The sequence below is a fragment of the Platalea leucorodia genome, assembly GCF_965183815.1.
Source record: "Platalea leucorodia genome assembly, chromosome: 2".
NCBI lineage: Eukaryota > Metazoa > Chordata > Aves > Pelecaniformes > Threskiornithidae > Platalea > Platalea leucorodia.
Window position 1 is genome coordinate 84,032,813 of NC_138824.1, and position 23,264 is coordinate 84,056,076.

Here is a 23,264-nt window from a genome sequence, read left to right on the forward strand (position 1 = left end):
AGGTCTGCTTTAAATAAGACTATTTATGTGAACTGTCAGAAGCATAAGCTGTATATAATCAGAAGTCAAGAAGCTAGGACAATCACAGGGATCTTTGGGCTGCCCGTGTCTTGATGGGAACAGATGCAGAGGTGCCCACTGCCCAACTGGAGAATGAGTTCACCAGTAAAATCGTTAGGAGAGGAATTTTAAAAGAAATTCAGTCAACTTGCTGGAGCAATTCCCTGATCCCACTGTAATAATTCCTTGCAAGCACAATACTCTTGCAACAAAGGTTGTTCAGAGATGTCTTTTCCAGTATAATAAGGCAGTCTCTTAATAGTGAAAATTGTTGTTGCCCTATTAACCACAGCAGCTAAAAGGATCTTTGTCTTTTCAACACCGTCCAGTTCCTACCATTGGAATCAACTTTGCACTTACCAATGCAGAGATTTCCACTGACTTCAGCAGCACAGTCAGGCTTACAAGTGAGCTTAGGCTGCCTGTCTCTGAGGAGCCTACTCCCTGCAGCAGAGAGATGCACCACATTTGGGGAGCTAAGACATATGGGCCAGAATGCCACTTTCTTTTGCTCCCCCCAAACAGCTTCTCACAGATGAAGGCATTTCTACCTCCTGCTGCATCCCAAACCCTGGGGTAGCTGAGAGCTGCTGCTTCTCACCTATTTGCTTGCATTTCACATTTCTGCTGGGTAGCACTTTCCAAAGGTGGGTTTTATCCCATCCTACCTTTGGGAGGCAGGACTCTGGAGAGGACAGCCAGCTATCTTTCAATCCCCGAGCTAATAGTTTTGCAAATAATACTTTTGTAGTATCATTTGCAAATAATACTTCTGTAAATCAGTACCCTTCAAAATTCCTCTGGAATTTTGATTGGAATTTTGATTGAATCTAGATAATGATTCAACAAATAATACTTCCGTAAATCAGTACCCTTCAAAATTCCTCTGGAAAGTGACAAGAGCTGGGTAGGCTGGCCCAGTAAACAGAGATGTTGATCAATGTTACACATCCCACCACTACAGCAATTAACCTCAGTTATGCAGTTCTTAACTTCTAACTCAGTGACAGTGGCGTGGCATGTTTTATTATGTTTGGAAGGACTTCATGGTCTCAAGAACACATTGTGCACCCGCAGAAGAAGAGACTCCTCTTTAAGATGTATGAGGATGTTCAGTATAAATGATGGATAACATCTTAGGGCTGAGATGATTCAACAACGTACGTTTATTATCTGGTTTATATTTCCATGTTGTTCAGCTTCTTTGTGAGACTACAGGGAAATGTTAACAAATTAATTGCATCCACTGCTAAAAGGGATCATAAGAACTGTTCTCAATCATCTGCTTTATACAGATATTGTGCGTAGGAGGTTGTGTTGTTTACTACCAGACATTGTCTGTATTACCATAGCATCTATAAGCCTCAGAAATAGAGCAGGCTCCATTGCAGGGATGCCATGAACACAGAAAAAAAAAGACAGTTACAGTCTCAAAAACCCCTCTGAGGTGTAAATCCTTGAAGACATCTTGAAGTAAAAATCAACATAACTCAGTTCTCACCTCTTTAAAACTTTCACCTTTTCTTTCTAGGTGAAACTACGACACAGAAGCCTTTTGTTACTCATCTACTGTCTTTTCAAGTTTTATCTACAAGCTTCTAGATAAAGTTAAGCCTAAAACTGAATATGTATCTTTTTATTTCAACTCAAATTGCGTCATTGGTGTGATGGTGTTACCTTGATAACATTGCAACATGGGGTACATCGGATATATTGGAATTTGTGTCCTTCGAAATATCCTACAACTAGATAAGCGTCAAGGGCAGGAATTTTTCCAGAGGATCTTGAATGCAGACAGCAGATATACAGATAATATCCCAGTGAGGTATAAAGCAAACCAAATGCGGTGTTCTGGACTGTGAGGCAGCTCTGTCAAGTTGGAACACACAACATAATCAGTATATTAAAAAAAAATAAATTATTCAGATGATTGTTTAGTCAAGAGACAACCTTGCTGTAGAGGTCCTACTCGTTCTTCAGCTAGGTAGCGTGAGCATTCAGGCTTTGAGCACAGTACCCTCTGTGGGTTAGTGCTTCATGTCTAAAGTGGTTTTCAACCTTGTAATCCACAGGCCCATGGAAGTCTGTTGGCTGCTTCCAGATGGAAGAGAAATTTCAATAGGCTCCCACCAGCTCTCCGGTGGTCCTCGAATCCATCGGAAAATGTTTCAGGAGTCCTGTTTCTCCCCTTCTTCCCCTAAGCAAAACAAAGCCAAGCCTTCCTGCCAGAAGAAATATCAATAGGCTCCCGCCAGCTCTCCAGTGGTCCTCAAATCCATTGGAAAATGTTTCAGGAGTCCTGTTTCTCCCCTTCTTCCCCTAGGCAAAACAAAGCTAAGCATTCCTGCCAGAAGTATGCCCCTCTACAAAAAGGGCCGGAAGGAGGATCTGGGGAACTACAGGCCTGTCAGTCTGACCTTGCTGCCAGGGAAGGTCATGGAGCAGATCATCTTGAGTGCCATCACACAGCATGTACAGGACAAGAAGGTGATCAGGCCCAGTCAGCACAGCTTTATGAAATGGAGGCCCTCCTGGAGAAACTGGCTGCTCATGGCTTGGCCAGGCATATGCTTCGCTGGGTTAAAAACTGGCTGGATGGCCAGGCCCAAAGAGTTTTCGTGAATGGAGTCAAATCCACTAGGCGGCTGGTCAGAAGTGGTGTTCCCCAGGGCTCAGTACTGGGGCCAGTTCTGTTTAATATCTTTATCAATGATCTGGATGAGGGGATCGAGTGCACTCTCAGTGAATTTGCAGATGACACCAAACTGGGCAGAAGTGTTGATCTGCTGGAGGGTAGGAAGGCCCTACAGAGGGACCTGGACAGGCTGCATCGTTGGGCCGGGGCCAACTGTATGAGGCTCAACAAGGGCAAGTGCTGGGTCCTGCGCTTCGGTTGCAACAACCCCAGGCAACACTACAGGCTTGGGGAGGAGTGGCTGGAGAGCTGCCTGGCAGAAAAGGACCTGGGGGTGTTGGTCAACAGCCAGCTGAATATGAGCCAGCAGTGTGCCCAGGTGGCCAAGAAGGCCAAGAGCATCCTGGCTTGTATCAGAAATAGTGTGGCCAGCAGCACCAGGGAGGTGATAGTGCCCCTGTACTCGGCACTGGTGAGGCCACACCTCGAGCACTGTGTTCAGTTTTGGGCCCCTCACTACAAGAAAGACATTAAGGTGCTGGAGTGTGTCTGAAGAAGGGCAATGAAGCTGGTGAAGGGTCTAGAGCACAGGTCTTATGAGGAGTGGCTGAGGGAACTGGGGTTGTTTAGCCTGGAGAAGAGGAGGCTGAGGGGAGACCTTATTGCTCTCTACAACTACCTGAAAGGAGGTTGTAGCGAGGTGGGGGTTGGCCTCTTCTCCCTAGTAACAAGCGATACGACGGGAGCAAATGGCCTCAAGCTGCGCCAGGGGAGATTTAGATTGGATATTAGGAAAAATTTCTTCACTGAAAGGGTAGTCAGGCACTGGAACAGGCTTCCCAGGGAAGTGATTGAGTCTCCATCCCTGGAGGTATTCAAGAGATGTGTAGATGTGGTGCTTAGGGACATGGTTTAGCGGTGGACTTGGCAGTGCTAGGTTAACGGTTGGACTCGATGATCTTAAAGTTCTTTTCCAACGTAAATGATTCTATGATTCTGTGATCCTATAAGTATGATTTCAGCTTCCGAAGATGGCTTGGGGCTTCACTGAAGTCAGTACAAGAAGGCCCTATAATTAACTGGGCAGACTGCCAACCTCCTTGAGGACAGGCCCATGTCTTCTCATTCCACTCTCCCTGGCAGAGCACATCACCAGGCTCAGCATACAACCTGCTTTGAGTTTTCTGCATTTGCTAGCAAAGGTCCATGATTTCTTTTGCTCGTTATTGTTTATATCAGAAAACGGAATGTGAGGCAGCAATGTTGCCCTTTACAAAGGAAAAACTGAGAATCCAAAGTGATCTCATGACTCCAAACAGAATCAGATGATAAGCCTGGGAAGCTTACCCAGCTATAATGGTGCCTTGTACCAATCAACAGCTCAGGATTAGTAGGATTAAAGTAAATCTTATTTCTGGCCATCCATGTCTGAATTTCAGTTTGGCATCTGGTCAACAAAGCAACTGCCTTTTGCAAGGTAGTGTGACAAATTTCTTTTCCCATAAATGCTATGGAAAAAAAAAGAAAGATGTTCTCGAAAAGTCTGTTAAGTGCTCTGTATTAGCTGTGGAGACGATGCTAAAATTGGAGCAGAAGGAAATATTCAACTTTCATTTTATAACAGAGTGCAACAGAAGCACATCATGAAGTCACACATTTACATTTGTTCAGATGAGGTAGAAGGAGCATTTTCTTTTGTCTTTGTTATATACACCTTCTACTTACACCACACCCAAGTCCTCCAGATGAAATACTTTGTATTATGAATAATGTTCCCTTTTGTACCAAGAGTATCTAACCACAGGTGAACATTGGCTGACACACTTCAATTCTTAGTCAGATGCAATGGAGAAGGGAGGTTCAAGGACATGAAAGGACACAGGTATGCACAGAAGTGAAAGAACTGGTATTTTGCAGTTGCAAAGATGCTGAGATTGCAAGCATTAAACAAAGCATGAGGCTTACATCTACATGAACATACTTAGGTTTTGAAAGACCTTTGCCAGCAGTTTTCCTCTTAAACACAGGCTACATTTCTAAAAATGACAGTTTTAAGTCTGATGATTCTTCATAGTGTTAATTTCTCAGAGTGATGACATTTCTTAAAGATCTCTCAATGTTTTCCTGAAATCCTGGTCTCTCTTGTGCTTGCAGCTAATAAAGAGTCTCCTCTTCAGGTACCAGATGGAGGCATGCCCCATGTGCAGACATGTCTGAACCGGCGTGGTGCAGAAGGCAGAGCTCAGTCCCAGCTCAAGAACAAATGAACTGCATTTCTCCTGCTCTCCAGGTTTCTCCTGTGTACTGCAGAGTTGCTGACTTTGACAAATACTAATGGCTAAAAAATACACAAAAGGTTTGTAGTAGGTAAGAAATGCCATTTCTGCATTTTGGATGTCTCTGACTCCATCCAACTTCAGTAGGACTATTTGAAGCACCGAGTGTGTACTCCCTGAAACCAACAGGCTTTTTAATCTATTCCCAGTGAAGTGTTACTCTGGACGATTAACAGTGGTAGGGGCTGCTCCTTGAACTGTACAAAGCTGAAGTTCATAATCCCTTCAGGCAGGGATTAACATCTTCATGTTTGGAACTACTACTCCAATACCTCCTTCCTTCTTCCCTCCCGATGCCGGGTGGAAGGGAGAGCTGCCTGGTCCACATTTTACAGCTTGAAAGTTTCTAAGTTGGACATTAGCCATTAAAAATGGCAGAGCTCCGGTGGCGTCACTCCGATTTATGGGAGCAAAAGATCTGACCCAGCGCGTATGGTTATTTTATTCTATTAAAACCATGCCTTTAAGAGTAGATGTCTGTACATAAGGGCTGCCTGCAACTCTATCTGTCCCCTGCGGTCTGAGGCCTGCTGCTGCTGCTGCTGCTGCTGTCCTCTGGAAGCAAAGAGTAATAACAGCTTTTTAATCTGAATACAACCAGGTATAAAGATCATGCTGTTGAGAAACAACATATCACATAACAGCAGTGCTGCTCTGAAGGGGTATTTTCAGTTTTATGGGAGTTTTCAGTCCAAAATGGAAGCATTAGAGCAGGTTCAGTAAGAAATCTAATACCAACAGTGAATAATAGTAAATATCTTTTAAGGGGTGAGATTCAGGGCTTAAGCGATACTTGCGAAGATACAGGCCTACTTTAATGTTACCAGAGCAGAGTCAATGGGCCAGTCAGTCAGCTGGTACAAAAGCAGCCTAGTGATACAGAAAGGCAAGAGTACCGATTTCATTTATTGCTCATCATTATTAAACAACTCATCCATTAAGCCACCAGGGACATAGCACTTTCCCTCCAGTGTGGCTGGCTACCAGCTCCTAATATCAAGGGTTTAATAAGGGGACCTGGGACAATCACCTGGGATGAAGGGCCTGATGCCACTGAAGTCATCGGAGCTGTGCCACAGGACACCGACACAGGGATGTAGCCCCACGCACCCTACAGTTCACACCAACCAAACTGTGGGCACTCGCTTCTCGCTTCACAGCTGCGTTAGGCTCTTGCTCCTGTTGGGAAAACCTGAGCCCCGGGAAGGCTGGAGAACAAGGGGGCAGGTGTGTGTTGAAATGCACAGCCCATTTCCTAAATCCTTCCCCTGGGACGTTACTCCTCTGGTGGACCCCACTGCGGGCGGCTCTGGCGCATGTGGAGACCCCTCCAAACTGCACCCCAGAGATCCTCTGCTTTTCCATTTCTACTAAAAGTAAAGGCAAGTTTGGGTGAAAAGGCTTCGCAGCCGTGAAATGTGATAACCAGGACCTGAAGGTTTCTAAATGCCGTCCTGGCAGAAAGGAGGGCTGCTAACTTTTCTTAGTGACTCCTTAATCCCTGACCACAGTATTCCCGCCAAACTTCATCTGAAGTCAAACACTTCTCCCCACCCTCCCGTCTTTTTGTTTCATTTCTTTGTTATGCATATAGAGTGTTAATTGCCCGATGATTTACTTCCTATAGTCCCCACACTTTGCCTTTACACAGGACTCACTTTGGCAGTTGTTGTGAACAGCTCCAATCAAATTCCAATACATTCGCAGGAGCTGTATGGATTATCCCCGGCATTTTTAGGATGTGTTTGAACTTCTGCAGAAGAAAAATTAGAGGCTATTCTTCAACAGTGACCCCCACTGGAGAGTAAGCCTTAACCTTTGTTCTCCTCATCTAAGGTATTGAATTAATTATGGGGAGCAAGATAAGTAGCTCTCAAGAACAATTTGTGCTTTAGTAACTCATTTCATGTAACCTAAGACCTTATACTTGATCAGTGATGTTGCAGTGAATTTTTAATGTGTTCCGCACACGGATTTTTCTGAATTGCCACTTCAATTTTATTTTACTTTACAATGCTCAGTGTTGTATGCTTGTCAAGGCAGACTCACAGGACTGGAATTCTGCGTCTAGTTTTGAAGTGGAAACAATATTGTTGAGACATTTTGCCTGTGGTAAGATTTTAAGTATTGCGACAAATGTTAAAGCAGTAACAAATGTAGGTAAAGTTGTAGGAACAAGGTTGAAAAATGTACTTCTTTGCTCGTGCTTCTCCTTCCTCTTGATTGATTATCAAAGCTTTTTTTTTTGAATAAAAGATTAGATACAATTCCAAAAGTAGTATAGTCCTAAATATTCTGGGTCCTGCATCACTCATGCGAACAGTTGTCCTGACAGATCCTCCAGTCAGCAGCCTCACTGCAACATCACTGCCCCTGCACCCAAGGGAGCCGAGTGCGGGTAGCATGGGCTATGCTGTACAGAGCCAGGGGGAGCGCTCTTGGTTCTTATGCAGGTAATCAGAACGTTTTTATTTGCCTGTACAGCCTTGGCTGCTGTCAAGAGAGGTGCAAAAGAGAACATATTCCTAACTAAGCCAAAAGTTTTTGTTAAAGTAGCAATAAGCACATCTCATTTGGAAACTAAAATTGATAACAGACACTATAGCAGCCATGGAGAAATCCACATAAAACTCTTAGCCAATACTTCAAGTACAATGGTCTGGGATAAGGGTGTTGACATCTTTCTTACAGGTAGAGTATCCAATTGAACTGCCATTCCAGTTGATGAACAGGGAGGTGTTTTCTTGTTGAACATAATGGGTGATAAAGAGATGCTATAGTGCCTTCAAAAAAATTTCCATGCAGCAAAAAGCATACATGATGATTCAGTACCACCTCCTATAAGCTGGTTATACTACTCACTCTTCCTATCTACTTAGATTGGGTAAAGTCAGCAAGGCGCTTTATAACCACTGTGGCTTTTATAATCCACTGTGGCCACTCTCCTTTTCTGATGTTTTCCCCCATATAGCTCATGATCCCTCAAAATCTTCCAGGGAGCATTGTTTCTCTGCTTTCCAAATGAGAAGAGCAAGAGACTATATTGCTAATCTAATACAGAAGGTGTTGAGATACACTGTGAGCATACCCTGCTCCAAAAGGGAGATATTGGGGCCCAGATTCATTCCCCCTGACTCTTGATGCTGGTTTGTGACTGAGATGCCCAAGCAAGGAAGACAGTGCCTCTATAAACCAGGGGCAGATACAGGCATTTTTAGAGCACGATTCTGGTCTTAGCAAGATGAACAACTCACTGACCCACAACATTAAGTAAAGAACGAGTACAGGGGTTGTAGATACCTTTCTTATGTTTATAAACACAGTTAAGAGACTCATGTTAGGGTCAGAGTACCCCCCAACCTGTGCTTTTTTGGCAACCTCTCTCCCCACTCCTTACCCCACCTGCGCTCAAGGGCCTCTGCCCATAGGGAAGAGTCTGTGTGAGAGGGTGATCCTGCTGTACACCCAACATCGTTTTACTGTCACTTGCAGGGAAATAAATCCATGCAAAGGAAATGAGAACTATAATAAGTTATACAGCTCTGCTCAGATGCCCTGAACTCAAGATGTAGCTTTTTTGTTTCCAGAAACGTTTATTTTACTTACTGACTTCTTGGTTATTTTTCTTTGAGCAATAAATATTCCATAACACCCAAGTTGTTTTAAACCTCTCTTCTAACAAACAAACAATAAATAAATAAATAAATAAATTAAATCTCCTGAGCCCTCTTGTTCTCTGAACAGTATTATACTGGATTAAACTTTTCAGCAGGCATTTTGACACATCTGCATAAATGTCAATAAAATTAGAGCAATAAGGACCAATAAGAGAAACTTCTGAAAATCAAGACACTTGTATAATGGTGTAAATGTGGACCTAGGTGGGGTTTGTGCCTGGTTTAGTTTGGGGCTTTTTTTTGACACATAGTTGTATAATGTTGGTGATGCTCATTTAATAATGCTGCATTAATCCCATTCGGTGTCATCAGCCATTCTCCACCTCCTGTCTCAGCTCTCCCAGCTAGTTCAGAGAGCTCTAATTAAAAACATGTATTGGAAAATACTTAGTTATTCTAGGTGCTGAATCAAAACAGACAAGCCATCCCGGCCGAAATATTTATCTTGTCTCTTCACCCCTCTGTTCATTGCAGACTGACCTGAGATCTGAGACAAACAAACAGTCATTTTTGAACCAGTTTAACTCTTCAGTGTGATATCTTGTGGCTCTTTTGCAGTAGATATTCCTGTGGCTCTAACAATTGTAACTGTGTTAGGTTTTCTGATATTAGGCCTCGGCACTGTATATCTGATGCCATGTATGAGGACAAAATACACTTCAGAGAATAAACTTTTAAGTAACAAGAGAAGCTGTCTCTAACAAGCAAATGCAAGTGCCTGTATACCATATTCAGGATCTCAAGAACACTTCAAAATACTTTCTTCAGGACAGGTGCAAAACTCAGTAAAGTGGTACGCTTTACTGCATCCCTATAACATTTGTGTCTCCTAGTGTACACAGACATGGGTCTCTAGCGTTAACGATAGACTTAATGAACTGAGCTCCCATGGTTTCTTTTCTACAAGCCGAGAACTCCAGTTATGCCATGGTTTGTATTTCAGATACCTGAACGTCTCTGCATTGAATGTATAAGCCACATTGTTCAGAGTATATCTGAAAATGAACAGCTACAGAACAACTGTTTGGATTGCTGGAAAATAGGAGTAAGTTTCCTTGCGGATTTTGCTGCTACTCCATCATCCCTTATTGATTCAGGCACTCCTTTTCAGGTTGCTAACTACTAAGGGCATCTTAAGTCCAGTTATTTGACACCGAGCAATTGGTTGCCATGGAAACAGTGGGACATAGCTTTGGGCATCTTTTGGGCCAAATTTTAGGTGAAAGTCTCATTGGGAAAATTGTCATTGTGAGACAGCCAGGTTTTAAATCAAAGTCAAAGGATCTCAGCTTAACAAAGGCCTTGAGAGAGATGTGGCTGGCCTTGTCTCTTTTGATAACCGGGGACTTGTAGCTAGCGGAAGAGTTGGGATTAGCCATGGATAAAGCAGAAAAAAAACACACACAAGGGGCCTTGTAAAGAAGATTTTAAAAGAGATAATATGTCAAAGCATCTCCATACTGATGTAAGCAGGAAAGTGGTGGGAAGTGATGTTTGTTTGCATGCTTATGGTGTTTTATTACTGCAGTTGCTAACCTATGTGTAGACACTGTTTCCGCTATGCGTTGCATTGGCTTTTCTGTTAGTTCCCCTGATATTATTGATAACAGCAGTATTAAAGGCATTATTTTTCCTCTTAAAAAAATGAACACACACACACATTATCTTAACAGACTTGCTTTCTCAGTAAAGGACACATACAGCTCCATGTAGGTTAGAGTCTCCTGAAATGCTGCTACATTTCAGTACACGTATGAGGAATCAGGGAGTTCACTCAGGCTGGCTTGAACAGATGGAACTGTAAGTCTAGTTGGGAAGTTTTTTTGTGCATTACCAAAACTCTTTTAATACTCTCTTGTTTCTGCACCTGCAGGAAATACTGTGTCATCTGCCAAAACCCAAATTTCAAGGATTAGCTAATAACATTTTCTTTGAAAAAGAGAGCTGATTCTTAACCAGTATCGTGAGTCTTTGAAGTCTCTGTAATCTATTTTCCCTGGCTGCTTTTAATGAGCCTTTGAATGTTACTCTGCAATTTCTTTTTTTTTCTTTTTTTTTTTTTTTTTTAATTTGGTGGGGGAAGGGAATATGCACACACTTTTCTCCAAAGAATTTAAGAAATTCATTCATTTAAGAAATTCAATTCGCAAATAACTTTCACAGTGCCAGAACACGAAGTTATGCGGTATCCTTTGAGTGCATCTATGGTAAATAAATCACAGCTTTGCTGGATTCTCCATACCAGAGGTTAATGAGATGCAGAAGAAAATCCCAATTAACTCATATCTGAGTTTGGGTCTCTTTTGTCTTCATGTAGGCCAGCCATCAGTGGAGTTGCTTCTGATTCTGCTTGGTATCCTATTCTCTGCACTACTCTATATTCTTTATGGGGTGACTACAGGTATGCCCATGCCATGATTTCAACAGCGTTTAGAAAATTAGCACAACTAACCAGTTAGCTTTGGAATCTGTAACAGGTCAGGAATGGCAGCATAGAGCTCAGCTGCGAGTTTTGTGTTAGGCTTTTGCAGTGGGTTTTACAGCTAAATTGTTGCATCCATGATACTAAACCAAAATAGCAAGCTCACTGATCTCCACATGGTGCTTCAGTCCTTGCTATGAGTGCAGACACAGCCTGGCTTGTCTAGCCTGAGTCGCCACTGACCTTCCTGTATTCTACATCAGCATAGGCAGCTCATTTGATTCCAGTGGAAATATACCTGACTCTCACCCACCACCGACCAGACACGACTTTCCTGAAGCCGGGCAGCAGCTCCTCGCCCCGGCTCGCAGCCCACTGCCAAGAGTATGCTTGTCGGCACGTGCTGCGGTTGCACTGGCACAGCTGCATGCCTCGCCTCTCCGAAGCATGGCGGTCTCCATCCCCGACCCAGCCCAGCCACCTCCAAGAGGCATCTCAGCTGAGGCTACCGGGACGGAGGGAGAAGGAGCCGTTGATGGGGATCTCAGCCTCACGAATCAAGGCTGCAATCCTACGTCAGGGATGTGGACCTGACCCCACATTTGCGCTCTTGAGTGCTGAACTTCACTCTGCACGCTGCTGTGCCTGGCAGCCCCAGCCTCCCTCCCCGTTTCTGCGCGACCGCAACCACAGGCTCGCTGTCGATGCCTCCAGACAAGAGAGAACAGGCCCCAGCCTGCGCAACTTCTTCATTAGTGCTGCTTGAAGACATAATTAGATAATATGAGAGGGTTTTCCTCTTGCCAGCAGACAGAGTTAATGTACAAAATCTGAAGTAATAATTTTAAGTATATTGCAGCTCAACTGTAAACAGGAAAGGGCTGGGTTTTTTTCTGTACACAAGGAAGAGCACCCATTAGGCAGAACACAGAAAGGGTAGATATCAAGGTGAGTAACTGTATAATAGCTCTGTTTATGTTAAAATAAATGCAGACTCTAATGACATTCTATTATTTAACATGTTTCTGTATCTCTCTAAAACCCCAAAGATACCTTTTCAGTTTCTCTAACATATTTTTCTGGTTTAAGAGCAGATGACTAATTATGTTTCTATAAACTTTGTTTTCCTTTGAACCAGTAATCCCTTACTTCGTCAGACTTTTCCTATTATGGTTCATTTTCAGAGCACTTAAAATATTACTTGTTAGTTAAACAAAACAGGAAGCCAATTTGACTGGCCATAATGAGACCACAAGTGGTCTCAAACTAAAAATTATTTATATCAGATGAAGATTCTTCTTAAAAGCTGGGCTGGTGGCTCTGCCTCCAGCACCAGTACTGCCACATGTAGGAACTTCTCAAGGGTACAAGCCAGTCTTCGCTGCTTTATGGTGAGAGTTAAAATATTAATGTTTAGGGTGCCTTTCCCTTCTGTTGGTGGAGGGTTGGAAGCACTGCCAAGCCACTGAGCGTAAAGCTATGCTTTTTGTCTCCATTGTGGACAAAGACGTGGAAGAAGGAATTAGCCCACCTACTAAGTAATTATTTATCTTTTGTTATTTTGATTTCTTTCAAAATCAAAGAGTTACTCCTGGCAGACAAACTTTTATTCATAATGGAAATCATACAGCTGGAAAGAGTACGTGCAGGGCAGCATGAGCTTTTGCATTTATTTGCCCCAATGATCTTCAAACCTGATTTCCTCCCTTTTTTGCTATTTTGGACCCCTGGAGCTTGCCTAAAACCTAAAACCAGGGGAATGGCTGGCATGAGGCGCTGCAAGGAAACCTGTGACGTGGACCTACCCTCCTCTCTCAGAAATGCAAAGCTAGCTTGGTCTCCAAGCAGCAGCCAGGGCCGAATGAGATAAGGCCATGCCACAACACAGAAAGGTACAGGCGAGGCAAATGCCCACCCGACCAAACTGAAGTTCCTCCTCTTGGGGAGAAGCAGTGGGAAGTGTGGAGGCACTGACCTGACCTGGCCTTTCCCAGAGCAGCTCCTTCTTCAGCTCCTCACCATAAGCATAAGGGGTGGAAGTGACATTTTATTGGCCTCGACTTGGTGACATGAACTGCAAGCTGGATTGACACCAGAATACAGAAATTGAAATTACTTCCATGTTTAGACTGTATGATAGAATTAGGACACGTTCAGTGTGCAATCAGCACGAGCCAAATTATTTTGGGAAGTGTAAAAACGCATGCTGTTAATACTGAACAAATGATCATCTATGGATGATGGGGTTTTCACCTTCTGTTCCCAATAAATCTTCCTTTCTCTACACTAGTGTTACTCCCACTGTCCTGATACAGGCAAAATGTCAACTGAGGTCAGCTGAGTCCTGAATCAAGACTGCAGACTTGGCTTGATGTCCACAAACTGCCTGATGCCAGCAGGCGAAATTAAAGAGAACAGGGAAAATAACCACAACGTGCAGGTTAAACCCCCACTGCTCTCAAATCAAGTGCAATTAAGAAGTCAGAGCAACAAAGAGGGTGGATGGATCTCACGCTAGAAGTAAAACATCTTCTTTCTGCCTTCTGTTTCCTTTGAGTGGATTATATTTCTTTGTAAAGAACACAGTTTATTTTTGTCTATCTCTTCTTTTATCATGGTTTCTTAAGATATAACCACCTTTTGTTAAGTTTTTGTCATCCTGAATGTTCTCACTTGCGACTATAGAGATTGAATTAACCACTTCTCTGCATAGGCTGGAGGCAGGCTTCATTGCGCTTCAGCTGAGGTCACCAGCAATTCTGCCCCAGCAGAGCTCTCCTATATAAAATAGAGCCTGCCTTTAGTTTGAGGGCTTTGTCATCTGAAGAATCGCCCTTTCCGAAGACAGAGCGACACAGCCCACATGGTAGAGCCTAGCTTCCCTGAAGTCCAGCTCGGAGCTGGAGGCCACTCTGCTGTGCTGTGTTCTGGTATGGAGGCTAGGAAAGGCATCCCAAATGTCCTCTGTATAACTCCCTTCTTCTGAGACAACAAACCGAGAATCAGTATTCTCTAGGATAACAGCATGGATACTTACACCCATCATATTAGGGCAGTTGGAACCATTTAGTGGTTTTTGGGGGGCACTGAAGTTTGCCAGGAATTCCCAATTTCCCATTTTGATTTGTTCTTGGATTTATTGCACATTCCTAACTATTATTATTTTTAAAGGCTTAAACGATAACAGTATTTAAACAGCTTTCTTTTTTTCTTTCTTGACATCTTCCAGAGCTAGCAGTCAATGGGATGTATGAATGTGAAACTAATATCAAAAGATATCAACAGAAATTACAGCTTTTGCTGCTCAGGGGGATGCTCCAATGAGGTTTTTTTTCTAAGTGGCAATGCCAGACAGTAGTGATGGAAAACATTCAGTAGGTGTGCACTTAACATGAACTTGCTAGAGAGATAAGGAAGTTTCCTTATTAAAACAGACGTTTCTTACTAATAAAATTCAATTAGCATGTCAGCCTTGACTTCAGGCACATTTTAAAGGAAGTGTCAATTTAATAATCACTTTTCAGTTTGAAATGTCATCCCTACTCTGATTACAAGTAAACTCTATAACAACTATAATTAAGAGAGTTTGGAGAAAGGGAGTTAGCTTGCAGTTTTTTAATTCTGTTTTGCCTGCACTGTATGATTTGCAGCACCATGTGGAGTCCAATTATTCCTTTTGCTACAGGTACCCACACTCCTGCGGACCCTGCATTTCCCCCACTTCAACCAGTGTCTAAAACAGTGGGGTCATAGTTTAAGAGTGAAAAGGTTTTTGCTAATACAAATATTAACAACTACCAGAAAGAGCTGCAGCGGGTTGGATCACTGTAAGCTGGTGACAGCACATGAGTGCCTGGGGAAATCCAGTTGGACAGGAGAGAGATTAATGCAGAGAAATACTCTAATGCCCGTATGCGTCCTCGCCAGGAGGTGCGAGGGAAACAGTTCTACTGTGAATCGTTAAATTCGCCTTCTCAAAGAGCAGTGAGGAAAAAGGGTGGCCAGGCCCAGAGGACAAAAAAAATTCAGACTGCACAGCGCTAGGGGTGATGGTAAAGGGTCAGCGACAGTGTATTTGTGAGCATTGCAAGAGGCTGCAGGGGCAGGAATGAACAGGGAATATTCATACCTGTACCTATCCATACCTACTCATGTAGCAGCTCCTAGAAGAGACTCGCCATCTCTTGCGTGCTTTGTCAACACTTGTATAGCTGATTGTGCCAATAAAGTCGTACGGAAGCAGGAACTAGAAGATGTGTGCCTCAGGATATATTGTCAAAAGCTGAATTACCAGCCTTTAGCCTGACTAAGCCATTCAAACCCAGCAAACCACTTCAGCAGAGGTAGTTCCCAGCTAAAATCCTAATGTTCCATGTTTTGGACATGATCTTAACATTTTCCTGCTGAAACAAACTGTCAGGGCTGAGAGTCCAAAATAAGCAGGTCCAGACTCACGGCGAACTGCCCTGACTGTGCTACTTTCCTGCCTTATGGGCTTTTACCTTTAACGTGGCCTTGGTGTGATCAATGAATGTCACTGTCGGATGTAAGTGCAGAATGGCAGCTGAAACTTGACAGGAGTTTCTGAACAAGGATACTTTTGGCTAGCCTACGTGGGTACAGGTTTGGTAATGTTCTGTCTGTGACATCTTTGCTGAGAATAAATAAGCGATGCACTTGGCGGGGGGGCTAGCATCGGCGATGACAGATGCCACATTATGGTCAAAAGGCCACAACTTCATTAATATGATGCCTGAAGGCATCCTCCTGACAGCCGTGGAAAGAGGAGGAAATGACAATAGCCTACAGCACTCACCAGCCTCTCCTCCCTTTCTGGCGCTGCAGAACAAGACGTACTGCAGCAGGCCAGAGCAGCCCTGCCAAACCGGGTGAGATTGCCTAATCCCACCTCCCTGCAGCTCGCTGCAGCAGGGAACCAGATTCCTTCTCATCTGCCAATGGTCCTGCCCTCTATCTCCAGGAGCAGGAATGTTCCCTAGCTGGTGTCGCTGTACAATCACACCTCAGCAAGGATATCAGCAGCAAATGCAAGCCAGGGATGAACACAGCGTTGGTGTGGGGGCGGAAAGCTGCACAGCAGCTGCTGTGGGTTATGACCAGGTGTCTGCCTGCCACCAGCAGCACCGGTGAGAGGTCAAGCACGACCTTTCTTTTACCCTTTTTTCCCCACTCTTCCACCCCCATATTGCATGTGTCTCTGAAGCAAACCATCCTGCAGCCTTTCATTGCCATGGGTGAAAGCCAATGCCATCCACAGCAGTATCCCAACCTAAATTTACAGCAACCAACGCAGGGAATATAGCTCACACCCATGCGAGAAGGCAGTACAGTCCAACAGGAGGCTTTTCCTGCCATAAATAAATGCATAAGGAACTGTTTCACATACTCATCTCTGTTCATGACCGATATTCTTTCTGACATATCTCAGTCTCCGAGGTCTGTGTTTCTTGAAATCTGTTGATGCGGAAGGTTTGTCCAGGCCGATGTGTTCACAAATTAATACCCCGGGGAATACTCCTGAGGTTTAACTTCAGCCCAGGAAAGCTGTCCTCCCTGGGCTGCCCCTGCAGTCAGTGCCGAGGCACAGGCCCCTCCGAGGGGCACTTTAGAGCTGAGGCCGAATTTTAAGCATTCAAAATCCCACATGGAAGAATTTTTTCCTCTCCTTTGGCTACAGAGAGAGCCTCCAGACACCCATCCCCTGAGGCCGAGTTTAACCTTTGGGACTGCTCTCCGCTTACTACATCTGCTATTGAACAGACACACCAAGAGCAATCCTGCAGGCAGCCGAGAAGCTGCTGAATTTGGATTTGCACCACCTGATATTACTGATGGAAAACAAATGACAGGTGTGTGACTGGGGCGAGGCGTTACCTGCTCCCCCAGCACCTGCAACAATAGGAGCTGTATTCTGACCAAAGGAAAATGAGATGCCATCTCCACCTGCCTGGTGGAAAGTGCTGGTGCCCCACACCCCAGCTGTGTACGGAGTCTGTTCTGTTTGCAATGAAAAACTAAGAAAAATGGCACATCTACACTCACGGAGGGAAGGACAGAAATGCAACAAGGCTGCCACAATGAAGATATGCTCCCTATGGTGGAGATGCACAGACTTGGCCGGACCTGCCTCCTTTAAAGAAGTTTGCTCATGTGTGGCTTTGGCACTGCGTGCGTCTCATGCTGCTACGTACAGAAGTCACACAATTGTCACGGGACGAGTAGCGTCCTTAAGGCGAGCTGTACCTTTCCAAGCCTGGAGCAAAGGGAGAGACCGTGGAGCCTACGGTAATGCGGAGTAGTAATAACAGACTGAGAAAAGTAAAGGAAGAGCAAGCGCTGCCTGCTGGTAGCTTTGCTGAGGATGAGTAGGGGTATGCTGCAGGAACCAAGGCGTTGTTTTCAAGGGAAGGATGAGAGCTGCACAGCTCCTGCCCTACCTGAGCTGGTCAGACGTTTCATGCAACCAGGAGGCTGTGGTAAGTCGCAGTCTAAACTCCTGCCTCTTGCAGCTTTTACCTGTTATGAATGGCCCGCTCCAGCAGCTCGCTGGGTGCCTGAGAGAGGCAGGGCGAGCACCTGAGCTGCTTTCCTCAAAGGTGGCTCCTGCCCCTGCCTGGCTACAATGCTGCTTCCAACAGGTTTGACTCCTGTGGTCCTTTTCTTGTGATCCCACACCAGTTTGGACAGCTGCTGCTTTTTCTGGAGCATTAAAACTGAACCGCTCCCTCTCCCTTTATGAATCTCAAGTGAAATATTAAAATACCTTGCAGTGGCTTATAATGTGCCATGACTCCCACAGGTGGGAAGAGCAGTACAGTCTGTGCTCCATTACCAGGGCTAAAAGCCACCCTGCTGCGGGAGAAACTCAGGAGTACAGGGTACAAATGCCCCAGTGGTTTTAACAGCGGCTCCACTCGGGTCCAAGAAATACTTTTAGTACTGCTTGAGCGCTGCCCTTGGGTCTGCGATGGCTCTCAGATCCCTGCCCGCTCCCACCGGGTTGCGCCTGAACTTCGGGAGGCGGCACGGAGCCTGGGGCAGGCAGCGGCAGGCTCTGTGCCCTTCTCCCCCGCCGAGTGCAGGGCCGGGGCTGCCCATTTCAAGCCGAGTTAGAAACTTGAGCTCAAGACCCGTGCTCACTCTGCGTGGTGGTGTGTTCCCCTTCCCAGCGGCACGGCGTGAAGGCACGTGGACTGTCCGTACCAAAAGCCAGCAGCAGGGCCAGCAAAGTTTATCAGATCAGACTTCGAGCTCTACAAAAGGAACCATATCCACCCTCCGGACCTAAGCTTGTCCCAGGAGCAGGTCGCTGCGCCCGCAGAGCCCGGGACGCGCGTACCACCGGCCTGGCGGCGACGCTCTCCCCGGCGCAGCTATCTGCAACTCAGGTTATTTGACCAGAGGTAACCGAAAGCAGCCTGTATGTGGTCATGTAATGACAGATTGCATCGCTACACACGTGCGCAAGGGTGACAAGTTAAGGGCACGCGAGCGCACTCAAGCTAACATTTCCAAACTGTGGGATGCCTGCATTTGCAGTCGCTTGGCTCTCCTTTGACAGTCGCTCTTTCTGTGGTATCTGCTCTGTGTATTTGCCACTAATAATTTACAGTTTACGTTCAGATTTCATGCCTGTTCGTTAGGCACGTTCAGCTTTCAGGAGTGTACGTAAGCAAGCTCAGCTGTCCTGCCTCAGAAGCAGTCCTCCTTGTCCGACGGGAACCCGGTTTTCCCCGACGCCCCCTGAGAAGCCGGGGGCCCAAGTGCACCCACCTGACTTTGGAGGGTGCCGTATCCTCCGCGGCGCCCGGAGAGGTGACACCAGTGGGCGGGCACCAGCCTCCTGCCGCGCTCGGCCCTTGCTGACTTGGGTGCCCTTTTGCCCCTCTCGGCATCTTTTCCTTCTTCTTCTTCGCACCTGAGCAGCGCTCCCGCCGGCGGGGAGGCGGGCTGGGGCGGGGAGGCGGGCTGGGGCGGGGGGGCTCAGAGCAAAGGAGTCCTTCCCCGGTCCGGCACGGCAGGGCACGGCAGGGCACGGCGGTCCCTCCAGCGCCTCCCCGCGGCGGCGGCCGCTCGGCACCGCCCCGGTCCCCGGCCCCGTCGCCGGCCCCCGCCCCGCCGCTCTCCCGGGCGGGAGGCTCGGCGGCTCGCTCCTCCTGGCGGCCGCGGGATTCCTCTCTCCGGGTTTTCGGGCCGCCCCTTCACACCCGCCGCCGGAGCGGGACGGCGAGCGAGGGAGCGAGCGAGCGAGGCGGCGCGGATGCGCCCCGGCTCCCCGCGGCGGCAGCGGCGGCGGCGGCAGCGGATGCTCGGCGGCGCGGCGGCCGCCCCGCAGCCCCGGAGCCCCGCGCAGGCAGGGAGCGAGGAGGCGATGAGCCGCCCGCCGGCGGCCGCCCGCGAGTGACGGCGGCGGGGCAAGGAGCGGCGGCGGCGGCGAGGAGGAGGAAGGCAGCGATCCCCGCCAGTGCCCGCGGGAGCCCGGGAGAGCCCCGGCCGAGGGCTCGGCCATGCCCTTCGCCAAGCGGACCGTGGAGCCGCAGCGGCTGTGCCGGCGGCAGCCCGCCGCCTCCGTGCTGGAGGAGAGCTGGGGCGCGGAGCCGCCGCCGCCGCCGCGGGACCCGCCGCCGGAGGAGCCGGGGACGGCGGGCGAGGGAGCGGAGGCGGCCGGCGGCGGGGAGAGGGAGGCGGCGGCGGTGCTGATGGTGCTGGACCTCTGCTCGGTCAGCAACGTGGCCCTGTCGCGGATCCTCCGGCAGCTCTCCGACGTGGCCCGGCACGCCTGCACCCTCTTCCAGGAGGTCGAGGCTGACATCCAGGGCACCCACCGCCGCGTCCGGGCGCTGCACGGCCGCATCGCCGGGCTGCAGGGGGCCGTGCGCGGCCTCGACCCCAAGCAGGAGGCAGTGCGTAAGTACCGCGGGACGGGGCGCACGGCGGCGGGGGAAGCCACCCCCCGGCAACCCGCCGCGCAGAGTTGGGGGCCGGGGCCGGTGCGAAGGGAGCCCCGGCGGCAGGGTGGGGAGCGGCCGGGCCGGGAGAGCGCGGGTCGGGTCGGGTCGGGTCGGTGGGCGCCGCCGGGCGCCGCGGCGATGCCGGCGGGAGGGATGATGTCAGCGGTTTGTGCCTTACGTAAGGAGCTGGCTGGCGGGGCTCTCGGGGCGCATCTTCTGCAGCCAAGGGTTCGGCCGGGGAGGGGGCCGAGGTTCGTCTGCGGGGCCCCGGGGGGGATGGGGATGGGGATGGGCCCCCGTCCCCGGGCATCTTTGGGCTTTCTCCCTTTGCCGGCCTGTCCCCCTTCCCGGATAGATTTGTCGTCCCCCTAGAAGTGTCTCTGACTTCCCGATCAAAATTCTAAGCTCTTAAGTAGAAATAATAAAGCTGCTTCATCGTTAGCCAACTTTCGGGGCCATAAAATAAGGAAGTTTTGTTAATGACTTCTTTCTGTTTAAAGAGTGGCCCTGAAGAGCCGGGGGGGGGGGGGGGCGGGAGGGTGAGAGGAGAGGGAAGAAAAAGATCAAGGCAATACGCGACTTGTGTTATGAGCAGTAAGCGTTTGAATTCTGCTTCTTCTCCACCCAAACTATAAAAGCGGTGACAGGCTCCGTAGTCCGAACAGCTGCTGATTTCTGCTGAATATGGCTCGTGTTCACAGCAGTGTAATGATTTTGTACTCTGACTGGTGCATACGCTTCCCAAGCACTTGTGAATATGTATGTTTTTTTGATAGGTAGGGCTGTGGATTGGAAGTCTGGAATAGCAGAGATTGGTGTCAATCCTGTCCTCTTAATATCTGGTTTAGGAAAAGTAATGGCTTCAAAGGAGAATTTGGCTTAGTTTTTGCCTTCTGCTGTTCCTCTCTAAATCCCAAGTACCTCCAGTGAGTGCAGTGAAGTGAATTTACACGGGGGTGTAAATGAGAGCATGTCCTCTTCTATGTGTTTTTAATGAATATGCCATTTAAAAAATCATGCTCTGGGCTTTCTCCCTTTTGGAGCGGTGTGGAAATGTAACTAACTCTTCTAGGATCAGTGAAGCTGTACTGATTAACAGAATCAAGCCTTAAGTCTTCAGCGGTATTTAAACTAGATCCTCGGCAGCTGTAGACTGACTTTGCTGGTGATACATTAATATACATCAACTGTAGATCAGACCGAGGGAGGCTTTCTGTGGTTTCAGGACGAGTGTGTAATCAGAGCAGAGTGCTGGGCTGTGATTGGAAACTGCGGTGAGAAGGAGGCTTGGCCGATGTAGTGAGGGAACTATCGGAGGAAATGAAACTCCTTGTATCACATTCGCATCTGTAAGTCTTTTGAGCTGAGTAACTGTGGGTATATACTAATGTAAGTGAGAGCAGAGCTTAGCCTTTCTAATCCGTACGGCTTTTTTTCTTTCTGGATTGTGCAAGTGCAGCTTGTTTTCAAATCACGGTACAAACCCTTGATATTATAGCACAGTTATGTCATGTGCTTAATTAGAGCGTCTAGCTTTACCCCTGTGATGATAAATGCAGAATCCGCTGCTTTGGTGTTCTTCTGTTTCCTTTTAAATCCTTCTCTAAGAGGGGAGAGACTTTTGGTCATGATCTTCCCCGTGTCCGGCTGCTGTTCCTCCTCCCCCCTGTACACAGCACAATGTACAGCGCAGTGCCGCTGATAGGGCTGCAGATGTCCCTCGGTCTGGCCGGCCACGGGCTCCTCCACGATGCCGCGCTTTGCCACTACCCACCCTCCCGTAGGTGTGCGCCTCGCCTCCAGCTATACAGCTGCTTGCAGGCACATTGCCCGGTCCTCATTGCTTCTCTCCATGCAGCGCTGTGCCACATGTGCTTCTAAGGTGAAAGTCTCCACACTGACCCAATGCGCCTGAGCAGTCAACTTCTTTGCGTGCTCCAGCTGCTTTTATTCCCCGTCCAGTGTTGGACCAGCGCAGCTGCATTTGCATAGCGCTACGTCTGGGACCTGGAGCTGACCTGCACCATTCTGCACATCATCTCCTCGCATCCCCCAAATCCATACACATCCACAGCAACCTCTGCCTTCGGCCTCCAGACTGCTCAGTGTTCCCAAGGGCCAGATAAAACTGCCTGGCAGGGAACTGCCCACCCTCGCTGTAGTGTATAAGGATAGTGTGCTTTCTCCTTTCTGCCCTGACACCTCCTCCTTCGTTATTACTTTCAGCAAGACTATGCTAGTGTTTGTTTTAAGCATGAAGTGCCTACACAATTCACTCCTGACAGTATTACGCTCACTGCACCCAGTTGGTTTTTTGAAACCAAGGGTGCAATCGGAGGTGGTCACAGGTTTGCTCAGGACCTTACCAGCATCACATTAAGGCATACTGACTTCTACCTCCTGTGGCAAACATGGGAATGGTGAGGTGGCCGCTGGGCTGGCATTTGGCTGTCCAGCCCAAATGCCACATCTAAGAATAACTCGGAACTGGCTGGAGGTTTGGATTTGCACCACAACGAACAAGCTGGTGATGGGCATGCAGCCCTTCACCCGTGGCATGACTGTAATGGTCGCATTGAGCTTGTTGCATACCAGGAGTCTGGAGGTGCTGGGCTGCTTGGCGCATTGACCGAGATGCCAGGTACTGGTACGTTGGCATCACGACAGTGCAGCCCAACCACACGTTTTTTAAGTACTCAGTTTAAAACTACTAGGCTATCTTGCTACAGCAAGACATTCTTGATATTCTAACACCAAGTGCAGCACAGTGATTTGAGAATAACGCTACCAGACATGCCCTAGATACTGAGCTGTGACACTGGAAGGCCTTTTTCTCTGTGCTTTGTAAGCCAGCTGGATTCCGAGATTCCCTTGTGAAGGCACAGGCTGGGTGAGGAAAAAGGAAATAATGGGCTAACGCCATCTCAGGAGCTACTGGAGCCAGTGGTTAGAGGGGCTTCCCTACCCCCATTCCTTGGTAATTGCAGAGATGATACCAAGGGGATGGGGAGCAGGAAAGGAGCTCTCTTGAAAATAGCATATTGTACAATTTTGCATAATAATGTTGTATTTTATGTTGAAAATTATGTATTGTTGTATTCAAATAAAACGTCTATGTTTGGTTCAGGGAATGTTAACAGAAAATTGAAATTAATTAAAACT

At 47.4% G+C, this 23,264-nt stretch overlaps 1 protein-coding gene across 1 annotated transcript in view; it reads left to right on the forward strand.

Moving 5' to 3' along the window:
- Window positions 1-19,658: 19,658 nt before the first annotated feature.
- NHS (NHS actin remodeling regulator) overlaps window positions 19,659-23,264 on the forward strand; it is a gene marked incomplete at both ends in the record, with an annotated part of 256,977 nt that continues 253,371 nt past the window's right edge. The window contains one exon of the mRNA XM_082337899.1: window positions 19,659-20,058. Coding sequence (XP_082194025.1) covers window positions 19,659-20,058 — 400 coding nt within the window. The remainder of the gene's footprint in view (window positions 20,059-23,264) is intronic.